This window comes from Solea senegalensis, linkage group LG16 (genome assembly GCF_019176455.1).
Source record: "Solea senegalensis isolate Sse05_10M linkage group LG16, IFAPA_SoseM_1, whole genome shotgun sequence".
NCBI classification, from domain to species: domain Eukaryota; kingdom Metazoa; phylum Chordata; class Actinopteri; order Pleuronectiformes; family Soleidae; genus Solea; species Solea senegalensis.
This window is the reverse complement of record NC_058036.1, coordinates 333,350-357,744: the sequence shown is the minus strand read 5'-3', so window position 1 is coordinate 357,744 and position 24,395 is coordinate 333,350. Positions and strand designations below refer to the sequence as shown.

At 46.0% G+C, this 24,395-nt stretch overlaps 2 protein-coding genes and 1 pseudogene across 2 annotated transcripts; 2 read left to right on the top strand and 1 right to left on the bottom strand.

The window, feature by feature from the left end:
* Window positions 1-333: 333 nt before the first annotated feature.
* Window positions 334-9,056, bottom strand: g2e3 (G2/M-phase specific E3 ubiquitin protein ligase). Its single transcript, XM_044046786.1, has 17 exons — window positions 8,913-9,056; window positions 7,899-7,953; window positions 6,729-6,823; window positions 6,124-6,225; window positions 5,896-6,020; window positions 5,634-5,802; window positions 5,421-5,527; window positions 4,877-4,993; window positions 4,446-4,570; window positions 3,684-3,759; window positions 3,121-3,291; window positions 2,887-3,041; window positions 2,529-2,713; window positions 2,269-2,441; window positions 1,855-1,894; window positions 1,591-1,762; window positions 334-1,324 (listed from the first exon to the last, which is right to left on the bottom strand). The coding sequence occupies exons 1-17, from the start codon at window positions 8,937-8,939 to the stop codon at window positions 1,032-1,034; spliced, it is 2,187 nt and encodes a 728-aa protein (XP_043902721.1). The 5' UTR covers window positions 8,940-9,056; the 3' UTR covers window positions 334-1,031.
* A 749-nt stretch (window positions 9,057-9,805) lies between these two features.
* Window positions 9,806-11,246, top strand: LOC122782455 (annotated as a pseudogene).
* Window positions 11,247-13,005: 1,759 nt separating this feature from the next.
* On the top strand, window positions 13,006-24,314 carry ehd4 (EH-domain containing 4). The gene is made up of 8 exons (XM_044046790.1): window positions 13,006-13,395; window positions 16,064-16,240; window positions 17,471-17,568; window positions 19,814-19,980; window positions 20,076-20,209; window positions 20,731-20,842; window positions 21,179-21,295; window positions 23,487-24,314. The coding sequence occupies exons 1-8, from the start codon at window positions 13,166-13,168 to the stop codon at window positions 24,042-24,044; spliced, it is 1,593 nt and encodes a 530-aa protein (XP_043902725.1). The 5' UTR covers window positions 13,006-13,165; the 3' UTR covers window positions 24,045-24,314.
* The last annotated feature ends 81 nt before the right edge of the window (window positions 24,315-24,395 follow it).

Here is a 24,395-nt window from a genome sequence, read left to right as displayed (position 1 = left end):
TTCATATTGACAGATTGGGTACAAGAGAGAATGTAATACAAAGCACGAAGTAAGTTTGACTTCTTACCCACATACAAACATGAAATACGATCCTTTTTTTAATTGTTTTATAGTGTTTTCCCATGTTTCCACGTCACTGCTTAATCCACTCAAACCACAGACTGTCACCATGTCACTGTCGTTCCACTGTTGCCTCCATCACTTGTCGTCTGTTACATTGTGAAGTCGTCTGTCACTCATGGGGATTGTTTCATTTTTTTTAAAACTGAATTGTGTTAGACTTCAGATGATAATCCACTGGACCAATTAACTCAACTCAGTACGATGCAAATAAACCTTTTAAACTGAAATCTTTCAGCTGATTTATTTCCCAAGAACAAACAAGCAAATATGTATATCGACAAACGAAAGAGAAACGATGCACAATGAAAATAGAACTACACTATAAAAAACTCCTGGTAAAGCAAAGTTATAGAATGAGAAACGGAAATGTGTGAATATTTGAGTTTATCTTAATGCTTCAATTATTTTCCACTTTAAACACATGCAGCAGGGGGCGCTACAGTCAACCCTTCACAGCTGCTTCACTTCTGTTTTCCATTTCTAGTCGGAAATTTCCCAGCTGAGGGTTAGCATATCGTTTCAAACGGAACAGAAACCAACGTTTTTCTCAGCTGCTAACACTGGCTAATGCTTACTATGCCTGTTGCTAACAGTGGCTACTGCTAACAATGGGTAATGCTAACAGCAGCTAACGTTAACGATGTCTTTTCCTAACAATGTGTATTGCCAAAAGTTGCTGTTGCTAACAGTGGCTAGCTCAAGATACATTAGCATCCAGGGCTTGTTCAGGTGAACGCGGTCAGGTCAAAGGTGACAAACCCATATTTATTTACAGAGACGATAAAATACTATAAACAACATTTTTTTTTCTCCTTATTTTCAGAAAAAGGCCAGTTCAGTTTGTCCAGTGAGGAACAGGAAGGACAGACTTTTTTTTGAGTGGAAGTGAACGATTGGCTCCTCCCTCTTTAACTCTTACTCGGGAGGAGGTGCAGGTGGTGGCTAACTGCCTGCTCCATGGAGCTCTTGAAGGCCTCGTAGGTGGAGGTGACGGGCAGGAGGAGGTGACGACGGCTGGGGTCGCTCTGAGGGAACAGACCGCCATCTTTTGACTCCGCCTCCTCTGGTGAGGAAGAGGAGGAGCTGAGGGGGTGGAGGAAGGAGATGGAGGGAGGAGTGAGGAGGAGTTCGACAACTGGCAGGTGCTCAGCTCCTGAGGCAAAGAGGAGGAGGTCCTGTAGGGAAATGGAGCTCCGCCCAGCTGAGAGGAGAGGAACGAAGGGGAGTAGAGGAGACAAGAGAGGAGAGGAACCAAGGGAGGAAAGAAGACAAGACAGGAGAGGAACCAAGGGGAAGAGAGGAGACAAATGAAGGAGAGGAGACAACAGAAATAGAGAAAGTATCAGTGATGAAATTCAGACCCTGAACTTTTCAAAATAAAAGTCTCAGTTTCAAAATAAGATGGATCCATCAACATTTTCAAAGGTCCCAGAGGAAAACTCTGGGGTTGTGTGGACGTTCCTTTACCTTCACACTGGAGCAGGAAGTGTCTCCAGAAGGAGACGACGGGCGTCTCCCTGTCCAGCTTGTCCTGCTCCTCAGAGAAGCTGATAGTGAAGACCTCAGCGATGGTCTGTGCACTGAGACGAGCGGCTGCTTCACAGAACACGCCGTAGAACACAGACGGCAAGAGCTGCACCTGGATCACAGGATCACATGACAACGTGACACGTGTGTGTGTGTGTGTGTGTGTGCGTGCGCGTGTGTGCGTGCGTGGTGAAAAAGCTTTACCTGATCAAAGACGCCTAAAGTCTGCAGACCTTTACGAAACCTGCAGCAGGACACACACAATCACATGATGAGGTCAGGGGTCACTGAAGAACACTAAAATAATGACATTAAAGCTGGGGTAGGCAACATATGCTTGACCTACAGCTAAGCCACGCCCCCTTAACTCACTCCCACACAAGAATCCTTACATTAGTGTAAACCGCTGAGTCTGAAACTGTTATTTTCATCAAGCATGAAAACTGTCGGCTATAGCTAAGGTTGGTAGCATGAAGCTAATTATGCTGCACTATTAGCATGAAGCTAACAGTGTTGAACTATTAGCATGGAACTCACAGTGTTGTTAGCATGAAGCTAACAGTGTTGAACTATAAGCATGGAGCTAACAGTGTTATTAGCATGAAGCTAACAGTGTACCTCTGCATGGGAAGCTGCATCCTGGTGATTAACGTGAAATTGACTAAGTCGTCCACCAGCGTCCCTCTGTCCTCCAGGCTGCTGATTGGCCGGTTGCAGCCGGCCATCTCCAGATACTCCCAGCTTGAAGTGACGGCGTCCTTCAGGTCGCCCAGAGACTCCGCCTCTGCGATCTGAAAACAAACAATCAAATGTGATCAAACTTTGATCTGCGGGTGCTTTTGTGCTGAGGTTTGTGGGCGGGGCTCACACTCACTCACCCTGCTGACTTGGCGTGTGAAGTGTTTGTCGGGCGTCATGTGACTGACAGTGAGGGAGCAGTTGGGCGGGAAGTTAAACAGACACTGGTAGAGCGTGCGGGAGAAGAAGCTGGGGGCGGGGCCACCGTAAACCAGAGAGAGCGCCAGTAGACAGCCGACGTCAAAGTAAAGGTCCTCACGTAGAGCTGACCACACACACACACACGTTTGTATAGCATTCATAGTGAGGACATTCATTGACATATTGCATTCCATAGCCCCTAACCCTGACCATCACTACTCAGAGCCTAACCCTAAAACCAGGTCTTAACCCTGTGTTAAATGTTGACGTAAACAAAGATTTTAAATCACAGCACACCCTGCGAGTCCAGAGCCAGATTTTTGGATCCATCTGGACCTTCAAACACGACACAGTCCTGGATCTGCTGCACCAGCAGCTTCAAGAAGACCTGCCTGGCTGCGTCGCTGTCCTGGAGGCTGCTGGGAAACGTAGTCTGCCACTCCTCGACGAACCTGGGCAAAGAGTCGCGACAAGCGCAGTTTTTCAGTTTCTGAACAAAAGACGAGAGCGCGGGCCGAGTTAACCTCTCACCTGACAGACAGGGAGCACGTGGGATCAAAGTCGGGCCTCCGGACCAGATCCAGTCCAGCGGCCAGAGCCTGAAACCCGCCCACCTCCACCTGGACGCTGAGGGGGCGGAGCTGAGGCGCCAGAGCCTGCAGCAGCTCCTCAGGTGAGCTGGACGTGACGGGTGACGACGCTCTGACGGACAGACAGAGAGAGGGTGTCACATGATGAATTCAACATTTCATGGTGTCCATGAAGACAGCACCCCCTGCTGGTCAAGTCATGTTCAATAAAGTCAAACAAACAAATCATTGTTCATTACCAGTAACAAGGGAAAAACAATGGTTTGTGTTGGAGCAGTTGTTGTCCACAAACAGTCTCAAAGTGACACACACACATGCACGCACTAAAAATGTCCCCACTTTAGAAGAATTGACCAAATGTCCTCTTCTCCCTGACTTTCACCCTGCAGTACCAAATCCTTCCTGTTGGAGCAGAGTTCACTATTTCATCTGCAGATGCTGTGATTACAGTTCTATAAAAACATTGTCTCCACAGAGGGGGACAGGTGTGTTTGATTTGTGTACCTTTTACAGCTGATGGAGGAGTGGATGGTGGACAGGCGGCGTTTGGACGGACGATTCTTTCTTTCCACGAGCGAGGCTGCACGAGACGAGACAGCAGCGCACCGTGACTCCATGAATAATAACCACTTCATTGTAAACACATCTAACACAGGTGAATGATGATGAGGACAGATGTTGAACCATATTGAACAGAGTGATATGATGACTCCACCCACATGAAGGAGGAGCTATGAAGTCATGGAAAACAAAGTAAACTGGGACTATAGTTATAGTTGAACTAGCTGGTGAAGGAGAAGATGTTCGGTTCTCTTACACACATGCACCCACCCACCCACCCCCACCCACCCACCCACCCACACACACACACACACACACACTTCATTGTAAACACATCTAACACAGGTGAATGATGATGAGGACAGATGTTGAACCATATTGAACAGAGTGATATGATGACTCCACCCACATGAAGGAGGAGCTATGAAGTCATGGAAAACAAAGTAAACTGGGACTATAGTTATAGTTGAACTAGCTGGTGAAGGAGAAGATGTTGGTTCTCTTACACACATCCACCCCCACCCACCCACACACCCACACACACACACACACACACACACACACACACACACACACACACACACACACACACCTTCTGTCACATCTGTACCAGCACGACCCTCAAAATCAGCTTTCATATGGTCTGCTGGTCGCTTCACATCAAGTCCACCACCCACAAATAACGATCAAAACTATCAGTCAGACCTTTGTCATCAGCGGCCTGAGTGCAGTCGCTGCAGGCCCAGTCTCTGGTGTCCACCTTCAGCCCCGAACATTTCCGGTGAGTTCCTCTGGATCCGCACAGTCGACAGCGAATCACCTCAAACCACCTGGAGACGAGAGCAGAGGCAGAATCACGGTGAGAACACGGCGTTCAGACTCGGCTCATGAACTCTCCGTCAAGTTAAGTCTACGACGTCTACGTCGCATGTTCACGTCTTTATTTCGCTGTGAGACAGACTTTTGTAAACCACTCACTCTCCCACGCCAAAGCCCAGAGAGGAAACCAGTGATTTTAGCTCACAGGGACACAGGAGCTGCTGTGTCTGTGTCTCTGTGAGTGTGAGCCTCTGGGGAGGAGGGAGCACTAAACCCTGTCCCTTTCATGTGAGTGTGGTGTAAGCTCACTGTTGTACCCGCTCTTTGCTGAGTGTGTGGGTCCGTCGCTGCAGAGGCAGGTGAGAGCGTCGCAGCGTTTGTAAACCTCCAGCAGCTCCGAATATGCGTTGGCCTCCAACTCCCACGAGGCATCTCTGCAGGAAACACAGACGGAGAAAACAGCCAATCAGGAAACGGACACGTTTGTATGTCAGAGACACGTCAGGTCAGACAGTTTACAGCAGAGCTTCAGTGAGCGTGGACGGGTCGGACGATGACTCCAGTCAGTATGAGTCTGTCCACGTCTTCATCTCACTGTGACACAGACGTCTGTAAACCACTCACTCTCCCACACCAAAGTCCAGGAGCTGCTGGTCCTCAGCAGTGGATCAACACCTCCTGTGTGTGTCATGTTAAAATCACTGGTTTTCTCTCTGGGCTTTGGTGTGAGAGAGTGAGTGGAAGTGAGATAAAGACGTGACTGTGTGCTTAAAGAGATCGCAGACTTACACTGACGGAGATCTTAGTACACAAGTGCTGATGAGCGTCGCCCCGTGATGACGACAGCGATGATGTCATTACCTCTCTGGGATGTAGATTCCCATCCTCAGCATCTCCTCTTGGAAGTTGTCCTTGTTGTTGCACAGAGTGCACCTGAAGAAGAAGAGACCTGCGCTGTGGGCCTGACGCTGATGTCACACAGGAGGACAGGAAGTTCAAGACAAAGACAAGTCAGATCACGTCCTGGACACCAGGCACACGCAACACTGAAGACGTGCAATGGCGGCAGACTACCTGCACACAGTCCCGGTGGAACCAGCTGGTGTGACAGCAGGGACATTTGAGGACAGAGTGGGACAGAACCGGTTCAATGACGTCCAAACACACAGAGCAGGACTGAGGAAGACTGAGGTCTGCGCTCACACACGCAGACTGAGAGGGACTGTGATCTGGACAGTACGACCTGAGACAGAGAGACACACGTGTCTGTGGTGGTGATGATGATGATGATGATGAAGATGAAGATCCGCGCGTTTGTGTTTACTTCGTGACTCACGGGAAAAGTCCAGTGAACTGAGAGATGAACTTCTTCTTCCTGCCACAGGGGAAGTGAACCATCTTCCTGCAGCTGCGCACGCAGCAGCCGACACACGCCCCCTTCTTCTTACAACCACAACAAGTCTGACACACAGTAAACGATCGGTAAACAGTCAGTAAACGATCGGTAAACAGTCAGTAAACGATCGGTAAACACAACCTATAATGTTCCAAACTTTGTTGTTACCAGTCGAGCTGAACGTCTGATTTCCTGTTTGATGTCATCGACCAGGAAACCGAAAACTCCCTCGTCCTCTGAACCACGTTGGTACACTCCACAGGAAGTCAACTGACGAACGCACACACACACACACACACACACACACACACACACACACACACACACACACACACACACACAACACTTAGCATTTCTGTGTCCACTTGAAACATTAAAATTTTGGGATATGATGTTGTTCAACATGGTTAGCTTAGCATTAGCATGGGTTGAGTTTGCTGTGTGAGCGTTTGTGAGTGTGTGTGTGTGTCTCCGCCCACAGGAACCACAGTCCGATGATGTCACTCGTGCGGCAGAATTGTGTGTTACTTTCCTCTAGGTTTACGACAAAGTCGCCCGTCGATTTTTTTCTTTTGAAGGTCACATGGGTCCAAATGGAACAAATATTTCTATTAAACTCTGACTGTGACGCACACTGTGACACACTGACCTCCCTCTTAGAGTCAAACACTGAAACAGGTCAAGTGCATATTGTGTGGTTTTGCACATCATCTACTGCACAGAAAAATCAGTGCAGTATCAGGTGTGCACACATGTGCCCCACACACACTTACCAGACAGAAGTAGTGCACGGTGAGCTTGTGCTGCTTCAGTGTGACCTTTTCTCCAAACATGGCCGGATCATCGTCACTGAATTTGCACAGAGAACCTGAACATACAACACGTCATATTCATCATCAGTAACATGTAAACAAACATGTAAACAAACATTCATGGGGCCTAAAGCAAACTGTGATTTTGGGGCCCTTTATCAACGTCAATATTAAAGGGGACATATTTCAGTACTTATATTTGGACTCTGGAGGCCCGACCAGTCGCCAAAGTGTGGAAAAAGAATACTCAGTCATGTTTTCGTGGTCCCTCTTAGTGTAAGTATAGGCCATAAAACACGCAATGTTGAATTCTCTGCTCTTATGACGACAGCATGCGCATTTCACCACGAATGTTACCGCCCTAGCTCCACCTTAGCTCCACCTTAGCTCCATGACCGGAGCACAGACTCAGTCTGATACAGTCACATACAAAGGTCAGCGGTGGATCAGTGGTGGTGTCCCTAAGTGTTTTTAACTGATTTACAGTTGGACAGTGTTCGGCTCCATCCTTATGTAGGACGTCTCTTCCTGTGACGCACGCTGCCATGTTGATATTGTCAGAGAACTAGTGGAGGGAGGGGGAGAGGAATGAGGGGAGGGAACAGGAGCTGAGCGAGTGAGCGCTGTAAAGAGGACAAATCAGAAACCCTCTGGAAGAAGTGGGCGTGTGGTTGCATATAAAGGGACCATGCACAAAACCGAGCGTTCTGAAAGGGGCGGGTTTAGCAGGGTTATTGAACTGCTATGATGCTTCATCCTTATGGTATTTTGACCAAAGCATGTCACTGACATGTTCATTAGGACACCAGGGAACTATTTTAATGGGGGAAATAGGGTATAATATGTCTCCTTTAAATGAGGGGTGTCACGATTTTAACCACGCCCCCTAGTCATGCCAGAGGAGAAAGAAAACACACAGCGACATGTAAGCTCCTCCCACTAACCTGAAGCTCATAGTTGTTGTTTCTGTCTTTTTAACTGTGATCTACAGTTGGACATAGTTGGCTTTGATTCTTGTGTTGGACGTCGCACTCACAACTCTTTAGTGACGACACTCTCTGACCAATCCACTGATTGGTCGTTTGGGTTTGGAATTATACGTAGCTTTTTGTGTGTGTGTGTGAGACTCACATTCCTCTCCCTGTGACCCCCGTGACCTTCTGGCCTTCTTCTTCATCTTCAGCTCCTGCAGAGACGACAGCAGCACAAACACAATCAGTGATCGTTATTATTTTTATAATACAAGTCGAACTCTTGTCATTGTTCAACGTGAAAATGTCTCCGGGCGTCCACACAAACCTGGAAATGATGATGTTCTCAATGTCTTGTTTTTGTCTACAAACCAAAATGATTGCATTTGACTGCACATGATTTTTGTTTCATGGAGCAAAAGAAACCAGAACATATTCACATCTAAGAGACATATGGTGAAATGCAATTAAAAAGCTTGTTTAATGTTTTCATTTATTATTGACTTAATCTTAGATGTGTCTGTTTTTGATAATATGCTCTTATTATGAAGTTTAACATCATTCATAACAAAACAAACACTTTTACTTTGAATTTCTGAGAAATATCATCAATGTTTATTATATTCTGTAGTTTTTTGTACATTTAATTTGCTGTTGGTCCTTTATATTCTTTTGTATGCACATATATACACGTATACCACTTTTTTGTGTCCAATACATCATCAACTCATACAGTCACATGAACACACGAAGCACGTCATTACAAAGACATTATTCTCCAACTGTGTCACAAATATTGTTCTCCCCAAAACAGAAGAAAACAAAAATATATATATATATATACACACATACACTGAGTATGTATACAAAGAATTACACGCACGCACACACACACACACACAGATTTAAAGATTATTCTTTTCACACTTTGTGCGTCACAAACAACCACTGAGTTGTAAGTCGTAACGTAAAGCACAAAATTCACATAGCTGTACTTTACTTTATTTATATTTCGAGCAACTTTTGCTTTGACTCCACGACATTTGTTTGGAGGTATTTGACGGTCTGAAGCAGCAGCGACGCTAACTCCGCGGAACAAACGTCGGTTTAAACGATAACCTTCACGATAAAGAGCCGCTCAGAAAACACGGAAACACCGAGAACACGAACTTACTTCACATTCACGACGAACCGCTGTCATTTTGCGCTCATTTCGTGTCTTTTTGTCGCTTTTATTGCGCCTGTTGTCCTTCACGTTTATTTAACGTCGCTGGACACTTTGAAATTTCCCTCTTTCAAAACAAAAGAGCCTCATTTCCGCTTCCGCTTCCGCTTCTTCTTCGTTGTCGACTTTCTCCTCTTTGGTCTCGCGCTGCAGCGTCCCCCCATTTGTACATCACTATAACTACATGAATAAATGAAAGAATGAATGAATGAACAAATAAATAAAAGAATGAGTTATAAATACATAAATAAAATAATCAATAAATTAGTGAATTAATACATAAAATTCGACCATTAAAACACATTGATAACCATTTCTATTAAATGTATTTTGTGTTTATTGATTTATTTATTCATTATTAATTTGTTCTTTGATTTATGGTTTAAAAAAACCTTTAATACTAAACTACTTCAATATTTATAACTTCAAAACATGCATCGTACAATCCGAAATAACTCAAAGCATATATCCTACATACTTGTATCCTAAATTACTTAATACTGGAAAACATAATACTCCAAAATAATTACTACAATGCAAAATACCTCTAAAAACTTTAATATTATTAAACTACTTCAATACTTCTTCCTTGAAAAAACCTTAAAACGAATTAAAAAATATTTCAGTACTACATACTGGTAAATAGTCCGATAGTTGATAATGAAAATGATGCAGTGATTTAAAGAATGAAGGTCACAGATGGAACTGGACGACCACCAGAGGCTCAGAGAGGACCAGTTTTGGTCTTCAGTGAAGTCAGAGGAGGAGGGGGGAGTCCTGACTGACCACATGACTGACCACATGACTGACCACTCTGTGTCTGCTCTGCTTTCACAGACAAAATGGCCTCCAGGTCAGAGGAGGATCTCTGCTGTCCCTTGTCATGACGTCTTCAGAGACCCTGTGGTTCTGTCCTGTAGCCACAGCTTCTGTAAAGACTGTGTGAAGACATGGTGGAGAGACAGACCAACACGAGACTGTCCTGTTTGTAAGAGAAGGTCTTCAAAAGAACAACCACCATGTAGCCTGGCTTTAAAGAACTTGTGTGAGACCTTTTTACAGGAGAGAGGTCAGAGGTCTTCAGAGGTTCTCTGCAGTCAGCACTCTAAGAAACTCAGACTCTTCTGTCTGGACCATCAGCAGCCAGTGTGTCTCGTCTGCAGAGATTCAGAAAAACACATCGGCCACAAGTTCAGACCCATCGATGAAGCTGCACAACAACACAAGAAGCAACTTCAGGAAACTCTGGAGACCTTCAAGAAGAACTTAGAGAGTCTGGAAGAAGTTCAGGTGAAGCTTGATCAAACAGCAGAACACATTAAAGTCCAGGCCCAACGCACAGGGACACGGATGAAGGAGCAGTTTAAGAAGCTTCATCAGTTTCTACAAGAGGAAGAGGAGACCAGGATGGCTGCACTGAGGGAGGAAGAGCAGCAGAAGAGTCACATATTGAAGGAGAAGATGGAGGCTCTGAGCAGAGAGATAGAAGCTCTATCAGATACAGTCAGAGCCACAGAGGACCAGCTGAGAGCTGAAGACGTCTCCTTCCTCCTCAACTACAGAGAGCAGCAGCGCCCCCTGCTGGGGCCTCCACAGCTGCACTCAGGAGCTCTGATAGACGAGGCCAAACACCTGGGCAACCTGGACTTCAACATCTGGAACAAGATGAAGGACGTGGTCTCCTACAGTCCTGTGGTTCTGGACCCAAACACTGCTCATCCACTCCTCATCCTGTCTGAAGATCTGACCAGTGTGAGACGAGAAGACAGACAGAAGGTTCCTGATAATCCAGAGAGGTTTGATTATTTCATCAGTGTCCTGAGCTCTGAGGGTTTGAACTCAGGAACTCACAGCTGGGACGTCCAGGTTGGAGACAATGACATCTGGACAGTGGGAGTTTTAGAGTCTGTCCAGAGGAAAGGAGACATACTGTCTGGATTATGGGGGATAGTGTTCTATAGAGATACATACTACAAACTGTCATCAGGTCAAGAGTCTGTTCTCCAGCTGAAGAAGAAGATCCAGAAGATCAGAGTGAGTCTGGACTGGAACAGAAGACGACTTTTCTTCTCTGATCCTGATACTAACACACACATACTCACACACACACACACACACACACACACTTTCACACACACCATGTTTCCATACATTAACATTGGTGATTTTCTCCCAGTGAAAGTTTGTGTGACAGAGGAAGTTGTGTGTACTTTTACTCCACCACATTACCTACAGAAGCTGTGTGCTTTTATTGCCTTTCGTAAATAAATGGTGTACTTTTTACTCAAGTATCTCTTTAAAGTACTTTATACAAGACTGTTAATGACTGCACGCAGAGATCAACGTCATGAAGGCGAGGCTGTAGCTTTCAGAGGTGGAAAGTCATGAATTACGTTTACTCACTTTACTGTAATTGAGCAGGTTTTTTGTCAAGTCATTTTTAAAGCGTGTAATTGTACTTTGAAGTACGTTCTTTTGGAAGTACTGTATGTTTTCTACTCCTGTGGAACTTCACCAACTCAAAGATGAACTTTTAATAAAAAACACAAGTGCCACGAGGCAGTGAAAGTACTTCATAAGATAGAGAGTCTGTGATATGATGATGAACCACTGCTCCTGTAAGCGTTAACCAATCACAGCCCAGTGTTGGCTCAGGGGCGGTCCTGCGTCGTCAGGGAAACGCGATGGTGGAGAACATTCTACTTTAAAAACAACGGGAAGAACAAAGAAGTTTTTAAATTCTTGTTCAAATGTGATGATAACAATTCCACTCAGTTTTATTTGTATCGCACTGAATCACAACATACATGATCTCACACATCATGGAGAGCAGAGAAACACAACCCTCGAGGCGTCAGACTCACACATGTGAGGCAATGTGCCATGACAGGTTGGGGTGAAAGGAATGATGAGGGACAGAGAAGAGAGAGAGCAGGAGTCAGTGCTGACATGTTTATAGCACTACAGTGTCATTTATATCAGCAGCAGCTGAACAACTATACTGATATCAACTTTAATTATATCATAATTATACTGGTGATGATGATAATAATAAGAATAATAGTGTATATAGTATTGTAGTATTAGTTTTGGTTTGTGTTCTATAAATGTATTAGCGTTAGACAACACGGACAGAACTGTTTTCATTTCGGTTTGAGTTTGAAGACAGTGGAACATGAACACCTAGAACTATTTTCAATAATTCACATCAAAGCAATGCTCATCGTGTGTGTACTCATAATATTCAGTTTCATTTCAAAATAAATAATAAAAATCTATCCACCTCATCGTTATCTGAAGAACCACCAGAACATATGGAAGAGCGTTAGTGCCACGTGTTCAAAAAATGAACAAAGAAAATTAAAAAGAAAATGGAGATTAAAGTCAGTATTCTGACTTTTTTCCACAGAATTCCGTGTGTGTGTGTGTGTGTGTGTGTGTCAGAAACGCTGACCTTGTCAGGACCAGTGAAAGTCGTCATGGAGACCAAAACCTAATGAGGCAGAACCTCATTTCTGAGGAACTGGTTTAAAGTTTAGGATTAAGATTTGAATTGTGCGTATGGTTAAGGTTAGTGTTAGTCTGGTTAAGTTAAAGTTAGTCAACACAGAGTCCTGAGAAGATTAGCTGCACAAACCTCTGTGTGTTTGTGTGTGTGTGTGTGTGTGTGTGTGTGTGTGTTCTCCTAAATCTGTTCACACACACACACACACACACACACACACAGTATGGGGACAAAAGCAAATAAGGTCTAAATGACTACACTTTTAAGGTTTGGTTGAGGTTAAACTTAGATTACTGTTAAAGTCAGAGTTAGGATCAGACCAGCGGTAGTTATGGTTAAGGTCAGAGTTAGGATCAGACCAGCGGTAGTTATGGTTAAGGTCAGACTAAGTCTCCAGGAATGAATGCAAGTCAATGTAATGTCCTCTGAAGTCATGGAAACCAGACCGTGTGTGTGTGTGTGTGTGTGCGCGCGTGTGTGTGACGTTGCGTCACAGGGGGAAGGGCGGTGCCCCCAGGTATACGCACTCCCACCACACACACAGAGGAGGCAGTGTGTGTGTGTGTGTGTGTCAGAGTCAGAGCAGAACAAACACTCTCGCTCGGCTCTCCTCTTCAGTGACGAATTTAGCCGAAACGCGACGACACACTTCGGAAACATCGAAAGAGGGAAGTTTCAGCCGCGGAGCTCGGGCGTCATGTTCAGCTGGGTCAAACAGGAGCAAGGTGGACGCAACAAGGACGGAGAGATGTACCAGACGGTGACGGAGGGACTGCAGAGCCTCTACACCAAGAAGCTGCTGCCGCTGGAGGAGACTTACCTCTTCCATGACTTCCACTCCCCGGCGCTGGAGGCCGCGGACTTCCAGAGCAAACCCATGGTGCTGCTCGTCGGCCAGTACTCCACCGGGAAGACCACGTTTATCAGGTACGAACAACCGGCCTGTGCGAGCCGCGGCGCGGCCCGAGAGGGCGGAGAGCTCCGTCAGGTGATGGACGCTTTCTCACGCCTTTTAGTTTGACTTCACACCAAACCTCCTTAGGAAAACTGGCAATTTAATGGCTCTCTCGCTTCTACGTCAAAGTCCATAAAATAAAACTCAAAGTGTGACATGTCCAACAAACGTACAACGTCTCGCGGTGAATTCGGCTGACGTGAAAACCTCACTATTCCCACCTGCGTTTCGAAAAAGGTGCAGGCTCGAGGCGTTGGTACGTTTCCTGCCACCTGACCTTTCAATAACACGACCACGTCAAAGTGGAGCTGTATCACAGACAAGAGGCACGGGACTGTGCCGGAGAGCAGGCGTTTGAAGTGTGATGCTGTAAAATGACCGTTATTGTCTTTAAAGTGTAGTGGAACAATACACATGTTCATTTACACCAACATGGTGTAAATATAAGACACACACACACATGTCTCTGATCTTTGTTTATTGGTGTGAGTGTTCACTCTGGGTTTAGCTTTAATCTCGAGGTTTGTCTTCACATCATTTATTGGATGTTTATTGTTTTATGCACGTGCACCTGCTTCATGAACGTGCTGCAGCTGAACTTCCTCTTCATTTCACAGAAGCAGGAAGTGGATAGTGCCAGGTCAGCGCGCTGTGGTCAGTGCTGTGGTCAGTGCTGTTGAAATCCACTGTGTGACTCACATGTGGTTTGTCCTTGTGTGTGTGTGTGTGTGTGTGTGTGTGAAGCTGGCAGCGGTGCCAGCCGAGGCTCATGGGAAGTGTAGTGCTGTTATCAGTTTACACAGAGGTGTGTGTGTGTGTGTGTGTGTGTGTGTGTGTGTGTGTGTGTTTACACGACATGTGCCTTTATTCCTGCATTTGTTGTCATTTGACTCACACACACACACACACACAGGCAGGTGACTCACTGTCTGACAGTGTTTGGGACAGAAATGTCAAAGATAAGACGAGATATCAAACAAAGAAAAGGTCGTGTGAACGTGGACTAACGGCGACAAACATGGGACCCGAACATAATCTTCAGGTGACGTGGATTTGACTCTTTTACGACGTATGTTTCGACCCGAAAATCAGTATTTTCTTTGAAACTGAAGTCTGTAAACCGCTCACTCTCACAGAGAAAACACAGGAGCTGCTGCTCCTCTGCTGCCTCGTGTGGTCACGTTGTGCCACTGAGGTCAGTCTGAACCAAGGATTTCAAAATTTGAATTGACAAATTAAGAATAGAATAGAATATATACTTTATTAATCCCCTTAGGGAAATCATTTCTTTGCATTTAACCATCCTAGAATTAGAAGCAGTGGGCTGCCACACTGAGTAGCAATGGGGGTTGGGTACCTTGCTCAGGGGTACCCCAGCCCTTTGAACCGGCGACCTTCCTGTTACAAGCCAAGTTCCCTTTCCACTTGCCCATGGGCAACTTCTGTTTGTGTGACTTTAACATGACACACACATGAGTTGTTGATCCACTGCTGCCTCCTCCAGGTTCAAATGTCTGATTTTGTCAATTTGGCATTTAAAATAATGTGTTCAGATTGACCTCAGTGACACAATGTGACCACACGAGGCAGCAGAGGAGCAGCAGCAGCTCAAATCACTGGTTTTCTCTGTGAGGTTTGGTGTGAAGATCCTGTGATTCAGTGTTGGAGAACAGTGACAGCAGGAGTTCAGGGTGAAAGTGTGTCGTCATCATCACTGCGGCCCGTCACCGCACACGCCTGTTTGGACATGCTCGCTCACACACACGCACACACACACACACACACACACACACACACACACACACACACACACACACTCGCTCACACAGACACACACACTCACACAGACACACACACACACACACACTCACTCACACAGACACACACACACACACACACACACTTTCACACACACACACACACACACACACACACATACACACACACAGACACACACACACACACACACACACACACACACACACACACACACACACACACATACACACAGAGAGCGTCCACACCCACAGTTCCACTCAGGTTTTCTGGAGCTCGTCTGTTATTATCTGGATCAGACTCGTTCAAAACCGCAGGAAGTTGTCTGGAAACATTCAGCAGAGGGGCGGAGCCTGTCCAGAGGTGTGTGGGGCGTGTCATTGTGTAGTTTTTTGCAGGAGAAGGAGCAGGAGCATGTTGTCACTTTGAGTGTTTGTGTGACTTCAGCTTCTTAAATGTGAATATTTTCTAGTTTCTGTGATTGTTCTGGTTTGTGTGTGTGTGTGTGTGCCACTGCCTAGGCCACACCCACCCAGAGGAATGCTGTGAATCATGGGAACATGTTGCCAGTAAAGTGCAGAGTGGGCACATTTCCTCTTCTCCTCTAACGGAGGTGAAGTGAGAGCAGCAGTGCAGGGGTCAGGGGTCACGGTGAGGTCACATCTGAAGCATGTTAACAGACGTGACGATGGTGCGAAGACGAGGACAGGTGCACGTTTGGAGGCGGGGACAGAGGCGAGGTTAGCCGCTTTCAGACGTGAGGTGATGCATGTTGTCGCCATGGAGACGGACGTTCCATGTGTGATCGTGTTCTGTGTAACAGACACTAAATGTTTATTAACGTGTAATAAACGGTTTTCTCAGGTATCTGCTGGAGCAGGACTTTCCCGGGATGAGGATCGGACCGGAGCCGACCACCGACGGCTTCATCGCCGTCATGTACGGCGAGAACGAGGGCATCGTCCCCGGCAACGCCCTGGTGGTCGACCCGAAGAAACCCTTCAGGAAACTCAACGCATTTGGAAACTCCTTCCTCAACAGGTGAGCACGCACACACACGCACACACACACGCACACACACACACACACACACACACGTGACTGTGCTCTGTGAGGAGGAGCAGCTCACAGAGAAAACCAGGAGCTGCTCCTCTGCTGCCTCGTGTGGTCACTTTGTGTCACTGAGTTAAGTCTAAATCAAATATTTTAAATGCTGCATTTTAGTGTGTGTGTGTGTCTCACAGTGAGATAAAGACGTGATCATGTGACGTGATCATGTGACGTTGACATATCAGAGATTTCGTTACAGGAGACCTTTGTTTTTCTTGTGTGTGTGTTTTTCACTGAGCTTAAATCCTGGTTCACATTCACAACCTTCAAAACACTCAACCAAGGAAGTCACACACACACACACACACACACACACACACACACACACACACACACAGAGCTGTCACATTCCTCACAGTTTATATCCGAGGTTTAAATTTAGCTAAAATCCGTCTTGTCCTAACTTATTTCCTCTGTCCAGAAATATTTTTCCGAGGAAATGGAACGACACTCGACCCTCAAACTGTGTGTGTGTGTGCGTGTGTGCGTGTGTGTGTGTGTGTGTGTGCCTCCTCTGACCAGGACTCCGTCTCCTCCCTGGTGCAGTTCCACAATAAGTAATTGTTTCCAGGGGGGAAGTGTGTGTGCGTCACCACGTGTCACTGGTGGTTTTGTTTTTTCCCGCTGCCAATCTGACACCTGAAAGCACCGCGGGGTGATTTATAGCTGCGCGTGCGTGTGTGCGTGTGAGAAAACATTGAGAAAACATTGATCTGCCTCAGTGATCCACCCGGCACGGCTCTACATGGCCTGGTTTGGTTTTCCATGACTTCGTAGCTCCTCCTCAGTGTGGGCGGAGTCATCACATCACTGCGGTGACGTGGAATTATAATAAATGTACGTAGATCATTCTTGATGAACGTAGACGAGGTCTGACAACCGTCGGGGACACTGTCCACTCGGGATGTCGCAATTACAGATTTTCCTGGTGGTGTTTGTTGTTTTTAGCCAAGGAGGCGGGGCAGTGACGTCACACTGACCCTGCCTCTCCTCAGGTGAGTCTGCAGCTTCTTTTGTCACATGACGTGTGTGTGTGTGTGTGTGTGTGTGTGTGTGTGTGTGTGTGTGTGTGTGTGTGTGTGTGTGTGTGTGTGTGTGTGTGTGTGTGTGTGTGTGTGTGTGTGTGTGTGTGTGTGTGTGTGTGTGTGTGTGTGTGTGCAGGTTCATCTGCTCTCAGATGCCCAATCAGGTTCTTCAGAGCATCAGCGTCATCGACACTCCAGGTATTCTGTCAGGAGAGAAACAACGCATCAGCAGAGGTGAGGCCTGTCTGTCTGTCTGTCTGTGTCTGTCTGTTACAATCAGCCAGGGGTGGAGTCGAACTTACGACCATTGCGACCATGATGTCTTTCGCACACATGGTACCAGTCTTAACCACTGATCCACTCCGCCCTCTGTGTGTGTGTGTGTGTGAGTGATACTCTGTCTATGTGTGTGTGTGTGAGTCAGTCAGTCTGTGTGTGTGTGTCTGTCAGTCAGTCTGTCTGTGTGTGTGTGTGTGTGTGTGTGTGTGTCGTGTAACTACGTCCTTGAGATTCTTTCACTTCCTCACATTGTGTGTGTGTGTGTGTGTGTGTGTGTAATCACAGACTGAAGTCAACAGGCAGTAGAGGTCAGAGGTCACAGTGTTTGGAAAAGTTTTATTTTGTTGTCTTTCCCTGCAGCGCCACCATGAGGTCAGATTTGTTTGTGGACGTTGACATTTAGAAGCTGCAGGTTCACAGCAGCACAGAGAGTGAGACACAGAGACACTCTCTGAGACACAGAGAGTGAGACACAGAGAGTGAGACACGGACCTGCTCATATTCAGTCACGTTGGATGACAACAGCGTTTAAAGGACTCAGCTGAATAGAGGGTGGGGGTGGAGTTAGAGGGTGGGGTCAGAGGGAGGGACGGGCGCCACAGGAAGCAGCGGCAAGGCGTTACCTCCATCTGGAAACACTTAGAACTGCTCAGCTCAGGCTGAAGTCTTCCTGACAACACTGACCAGGCCAAGTGTGAACACACACACACACACACACAGAGGTCAGAGGTCATGGCGTCTTGAATGTTAGATGAATAAGCACAATTTTGTCACACAAAGTTTGTGGAGTTATCTGATTTAGTCACACGTCAGCGTGGACACGTGTCACAGGAAGTAGAAAAAAAATCACACATACACAAGCTGAAAAATCACAGAAGAAAAAGTTAATGAATTCATTGTCAAAATAATAATCATCAGTAAATGTCCTGATCCATGAGACTGGACGTGTGGACTCATGTCTTCACCCTCGCGTGTTCACCCTCGTGTGTTCATCCTCGTGTTCACCCTCATGTGTTCACCCTCACGTGTTCACCCTCGTGTGTTCATCCTCGTGTTCACTCTCATGTGTTCACTCTCATGTGTTCACCCTCATGTCTTCACCCTTGTGTGTTCACCCTCGTGTGTTCACCTTCATGTGTTCACTCTCATGTGTGTGTGCTCTCATGTGTTCACCCTACCCATGTTCACCCTCATGTCCCTCATGTGTTCACCCTGTGTGTTCTTCTCGTGTTCACCCTCATGTTTTCACCATTGTTCACCCTCACGTCTTCACCCTTGTGTGTTCACTCTTATGTGTTCACTCTCGCGTGTTCACCCTTGCGTGTTCACCCTCGTGTGTTCACCCTCGTGTGTTCACCCTCGTGTGTTCACCCTCATGTGTTCACCCTCATGTGTTCACCCTCATGTGTCTCAGTGAGTCAGTGTTGGATTTGAGCCTCAGTGAAATTCTTCTCTCTGAGCATCAGCTTGTTTTACTGGGCTTTCAGCCACTGACCCCGCCCCCTTCACTGGCTCTGTCCTCTGTGGCTCCGCCCACTCCTCTGTGGTCCCCTCTCGTCTGTTCATGGTGTCGGATTACATCACTGTTACACTGTTACCTGACGTCACAGCTGTGTGTGCGTGCGCGTGCGTGTGCGTGTGTGTGTGTGTGTGTGAGTGAGTGTGTGTGTGCGTGTGTTTGAGTGTAAACAATGGTCACCCGGATACAACACAAAGCTGCTCTTTAGTTGAGCAGATTTGTGTTGTTTAGAGGTTGAACTGTGATATTATTTGCTTTTATAAATGTGTGTGACTTAAAAACCACGGCTGCACACAGAGACCAAAATACAGATTTGCACCACTTCATAAAAAACAGTTCTACGTCAGTTTAAGTCTAAGTCCAAGTCTGTGGGCTTTGGTGTGGGAGAGTGAGTGGTTCACAAAGACAAGTCTGTCTCACATGATCTGTTCCTTCTCGTGTCTTCACTGAGAGTCTCACTGGTTGTCAGCAGCAGGGGGCGCTCACAGCTCATTCAGCACAGTTTAAAATGAAGATCCTGCTGCTGAGGACACAGCAAAGAAACCTGAGTCTCTGTTTGTCCTTCAGTCAGAGCTCAGGACTGAGGAACCACACCCAGATCAGCTGACACACACACACACACACACTGTGTCCAATGAAAGGATGATCACATGTCCCCCCGTCGCTGTCCCCCGGGCTCAGGTTATGACTTCGCGGAGGTGCTGCGGTGGTTCGGCGAGCGCGTGGACCGCATCATTCTGCTGTTCGACGCTCACAAACTGGACATTTCAGACGAGTTCTCTGAGGCCATCAGAGCGTTCAAAGGTCAGGACGACAAGATCCGTGTGGTCCTCAACAAGGCCGACCAGGTGACGCCCACACACACACACACACACACACACACACACAGCTGCTGCTGCTCACCTGACACTGACTCCTCCCATTCCTCCTCACCTGCTCTCAGGTGGACACTCAGCAGCTGATGCGGGTGTACGGCGCCCTCATGTGGTCACTGGGCAAAGTGATTAATACTCCAGAGGTGGTGAGGGTTTATCTGGGTTCTTTCTGGGCCAAACCACTGCAGAACACAGAGAACAGGTATTCACTCATTCATTCATTACACTGCAGAACACAGAGAACAGGTATTCACTCATTCATTCATTACATGCAGAACACAGAGAACATAGCAGAACACAGAGAACAGGTATTCATGCATTCATTACACAGAACACAGAACAGGTATTCACTCATTCATTCATTACACTGCAGAACACAGAGAACAGGTATTCACTCATTCATTCATTACACTGCAGAACACAGAGAACAGGTATTCACTCATTCATTCATTACACTGCAGAACACAGAGAACAGGTATTCACTCATTCATTCATTACACTGCAGAACACAGAGAACAGGTATTCATTCATTCATCATTCATTCATTACACTGCAGAACACAGAGAACAGGTCAGAGTCACTCATTCATTCATTACACTGCAGAACACGGAGAACAGGTCAGAGTCACTCACTCACTCATTCATTCATTCATTACACTGCAGAACACGGTCATAGTCATGTCTTCACCCCGTCACTCGTTCATTGTCCCTCCCCCTGTGTCAGGCGTCTGTTTGAGGCGGAGTCTCAGGATCTGTTCCGGGACATCCAGAGTCTTCCGAGGAACGCCGCGCTGCGTAAACTCAACGACCTCATAAAGAGAGCTCGTCTGGCCAAGGTGAGACAGGAAGTGACGCCTTCAGGGACCTCCAGGGAATTCTGGGGGGGAAACTGGGGGTAAATTTCACAGCCGTGGAATGTTTGTCATTTTAGGAATGTGAAGAAAAAGTGTGAAATAAAAAAACACAAGAACTCTCTGTCTCCACCTACAGGTCCAAACTAGAACTTCCTCCTCCTTCACTGCTGCTTTATTGTCAGACACACTCTGCACTCACCCTTCCATCTCACTCTTATCCCTCCATCTCACTCCTTCATCTCACCCTCATCTATCCATCTCACGCTCACTCACTCTGTATGTAATGTGTTCACGCTGCAGCCGTTCATGTGTTCACAGGTTCATGCTTACATCATCAGTTACCTGAAGAAGGAGATGCCGTCTCTGTTTAGTTCTCTGCTAGAGAGGGAGCACCACATCAGCCCCGGAGACTTCCCCAACGTCACCAAGATGCAGGTAAACAAACAAACAAACACACAAACAAACAAACAAACACACACACACACTAAAACAGATCTGTAAGTATTAACTTAGCTAGTACTGAAGAGTAGTTAAGTATTAGCTAGTACTGAAAATAGTGAAGTATTAACTAATACTGAAAGTAGTACTGAGAGTAGTGACGTATTAACTAGAACTGAAAGTAGTGAAGTGTTAACTAGTACTGAAAGTAGTGATGTATTAACTAGTACTGAGAGTAGTGACGTATTAACTATTACTGAGAGTAGTGAAGTATTAACTAGTATTGAAAGTAGTACTGAGAGTAGTAACATATTAACTAGTACTGAAAGTAGTGACATATTAACTATTACTGAGAGTAGTGAAGTATTAACTAGTACTGAAAGTAGTGACGTATTAACTATTACTGAGAGTAGTGAAGTATTAACTAGTACTGAAAGTAGTGAAGTATTAACTAGTACTGAGAGTAGTGACGTATTAACTATTACTGAGAGTAGTGACCTATTAACTAGTACTGAGAGTAGTGAAGTATTAACTATTACTGAGAGTAGTGAAGTATTAACTATTACTGAGAGTAGTGAAGTATTAACTAGTAAGTGACGATGAGAGTAGTACTGAGAGTAGTGAGGTATTAACTAGTACTGAGAGTAGTGAAGTATTAACTAGTACTGAGAGTAGTACTGAGAGTAGTGAGGTATTAACTAGTACTGAGAGTAGTGAAGTATTAACTAGTACTGAGAATAGTAACATATTAACTAGTACTGAGAATAGTGACGTATTAACTATTACTGAGAGTAGTACTGAGAGTAGTGAAGTATTAACTAGTACTGAGAGTAGTGAAGTATTAACTAGTACTGAAAGAACCAACAGAAACAGACTGAACATAAAACTGTGTGAATAATAAGCGCTGATGTTTTTCTGTGAGCTGAGGTCACTGAGGTCACTGAGGTCACACAGATGTTTGAGAGGAACACAGTGAACTGTGCGTGTGTGTGCGTGTGTGCGCGTGCACTGTCCTGCACCTGCAGCTCACAGTGGTGTTTATCGCCCCCTGTCTGTGGTTAAAAACAACTGCAGGTTACTTTGTCCACTCTTAACCACATCAAAATAAAAGCACCCATTTCTGTTTATTCTCACACGGCCTATTATTTTCATAATAAAAGTCAATGTGGAAAGTAGATATAGTACAGCATTGAATAGTGTAGTGTGTGTGTGTGTGTACAAATATATACACACACATATATATGACGTGTACAAATATATACTAGTCTACATATCTAATATTTACATATTATCTTTAAGTACAGATACAATGGCCGTGCGACTTTAATATAAATCTAACATTCAAAGTTAAAATAAATAAAACATTAATAATATACAAACTTTCAAACTATCAGGTCAAAACGTTTATTATTAAAATCAAAATGACAAATCTATGGATCACACCGAGCATCTAATGACAGCGACGTCATGATGTCATCAGGACAGGCCGAGGTCACGCTGCTCTGTGACGGGCACAGTGAGCGCCGAGCGTCCGCAGAGGCGGAGCTTATCACCTCTGACAAACGTCACTGCCAAACTATAAATACCTCAGATCTTAATACACAAACCACATGTTTAAATTCTAAATGACTCATTTCTCGCCTCAAATGAAGTTAAAACTTTGTTCCGGGACACAAAAAAATATTTATTTCAGATTTATATTTCCATTATCTGCTGCTATGCTCCGCCGAAATGTATTCTGGGATACATGGCCATCCCAAGTACGCTTAAGTCACCTCCAATGCATACTTGGTAAAAATGGGCGGAGCGAGAACACTTCCGGGTTTGAGAACCGTCCTCGCTGTTCGCTTACTTGAGAATTTGAACAGCACTTGGACTGAGGCTGATGACGTTGTGTACATGAGTACACAAGTACACACAAGTACACACAAGTACACACAAGTACGCACAAGTACGCACAAGTACGGATATTGAGAAACAGCCTCAGTTTCTGTTTTTCACCATTGAAACACAGTTCACTGTTTCCAAAATAAAAGTCCCTTTTTCTATTTTTCCACTTCAAAATAAGAGTCTCAGCTTCTGTTCAGTTTTCCTCTGAGAAACATTGGTGTGTATGGGGAGCATATTATGGTATGTGGCGTGTGGACGATGTCACGATGTTTTACCTTGTCTCTGTCGCCCCCTGCAGGACATGCTGCAGCACTACGACTTCAGTAAGTTCCCGTCACTGAAGGTGAAGCTGATCGAGTCGGTGGATAAGATGTTGGCCACAAAGATCGCCGTCCTGATGACGATGATCCGCGAGGAAGAGTCCAAGCAGCCGCCGGCCATGGTGTCGGGCGGAGCCTTCGAGGGCTCGCAGGACGGACCCTTCGGTCACGGCTACGGCGAGGGCATCAGCGCCGGGGCCGACACCGAGGACTGGATCGTGAGTCGCGACAAACACCGCTACGACGAGATCTTCTACACGCTGATGCCGGTCAACGGCAAGATCACCGGCGTCAACGCAAAGAAGGAGATGATGAACTCGCAGCTGCCGAACTCGGTGCTGGGGAAGATCTGGAAACTGGCCGACTGCGACCAGGACGGGATGCTGGACGACGAGGAGTTCGCCCTCGCTCAGCACCTCATCAAGGTCAAGCTGGAGGGATACGAGCTCCCCACCGACCTGCCGCACCACCTGGTGCCGCCCGCGCACCGCAAGAACCTCACGGCAGACGCTCTGTACAACCACGCCGACGACTAGAGCTTTCAGCAGCAGCAGGAGGAGGAAGAGGAGGAAGAGGAGGAGGAAGAGGAGGAGGAGGAGGGGCTTCAGCAGCAGCAGCAGGAGGAGGAGCTCCTTGTCTCTGCTGCTGATGTTCGGTCTGCAGACTGACGCTACAAAAGGTCAAAGCTCAGTTGTTTGTAAACTGAGGAGCGTTGTCATGGCGACCACCCAGCAAACAGACTGAGACTAAATATTCAGCTTTTATTTTGGTAAGAGATTTTATATATATAAATATACGTGTGTGTGTGTGTGTGTGTGTGTGTGAAAAAAGAAAGAAATCTGTCCCAGAGTTAGGCTTTTATTGTGAAAAAGAACAAATTGCCGGCA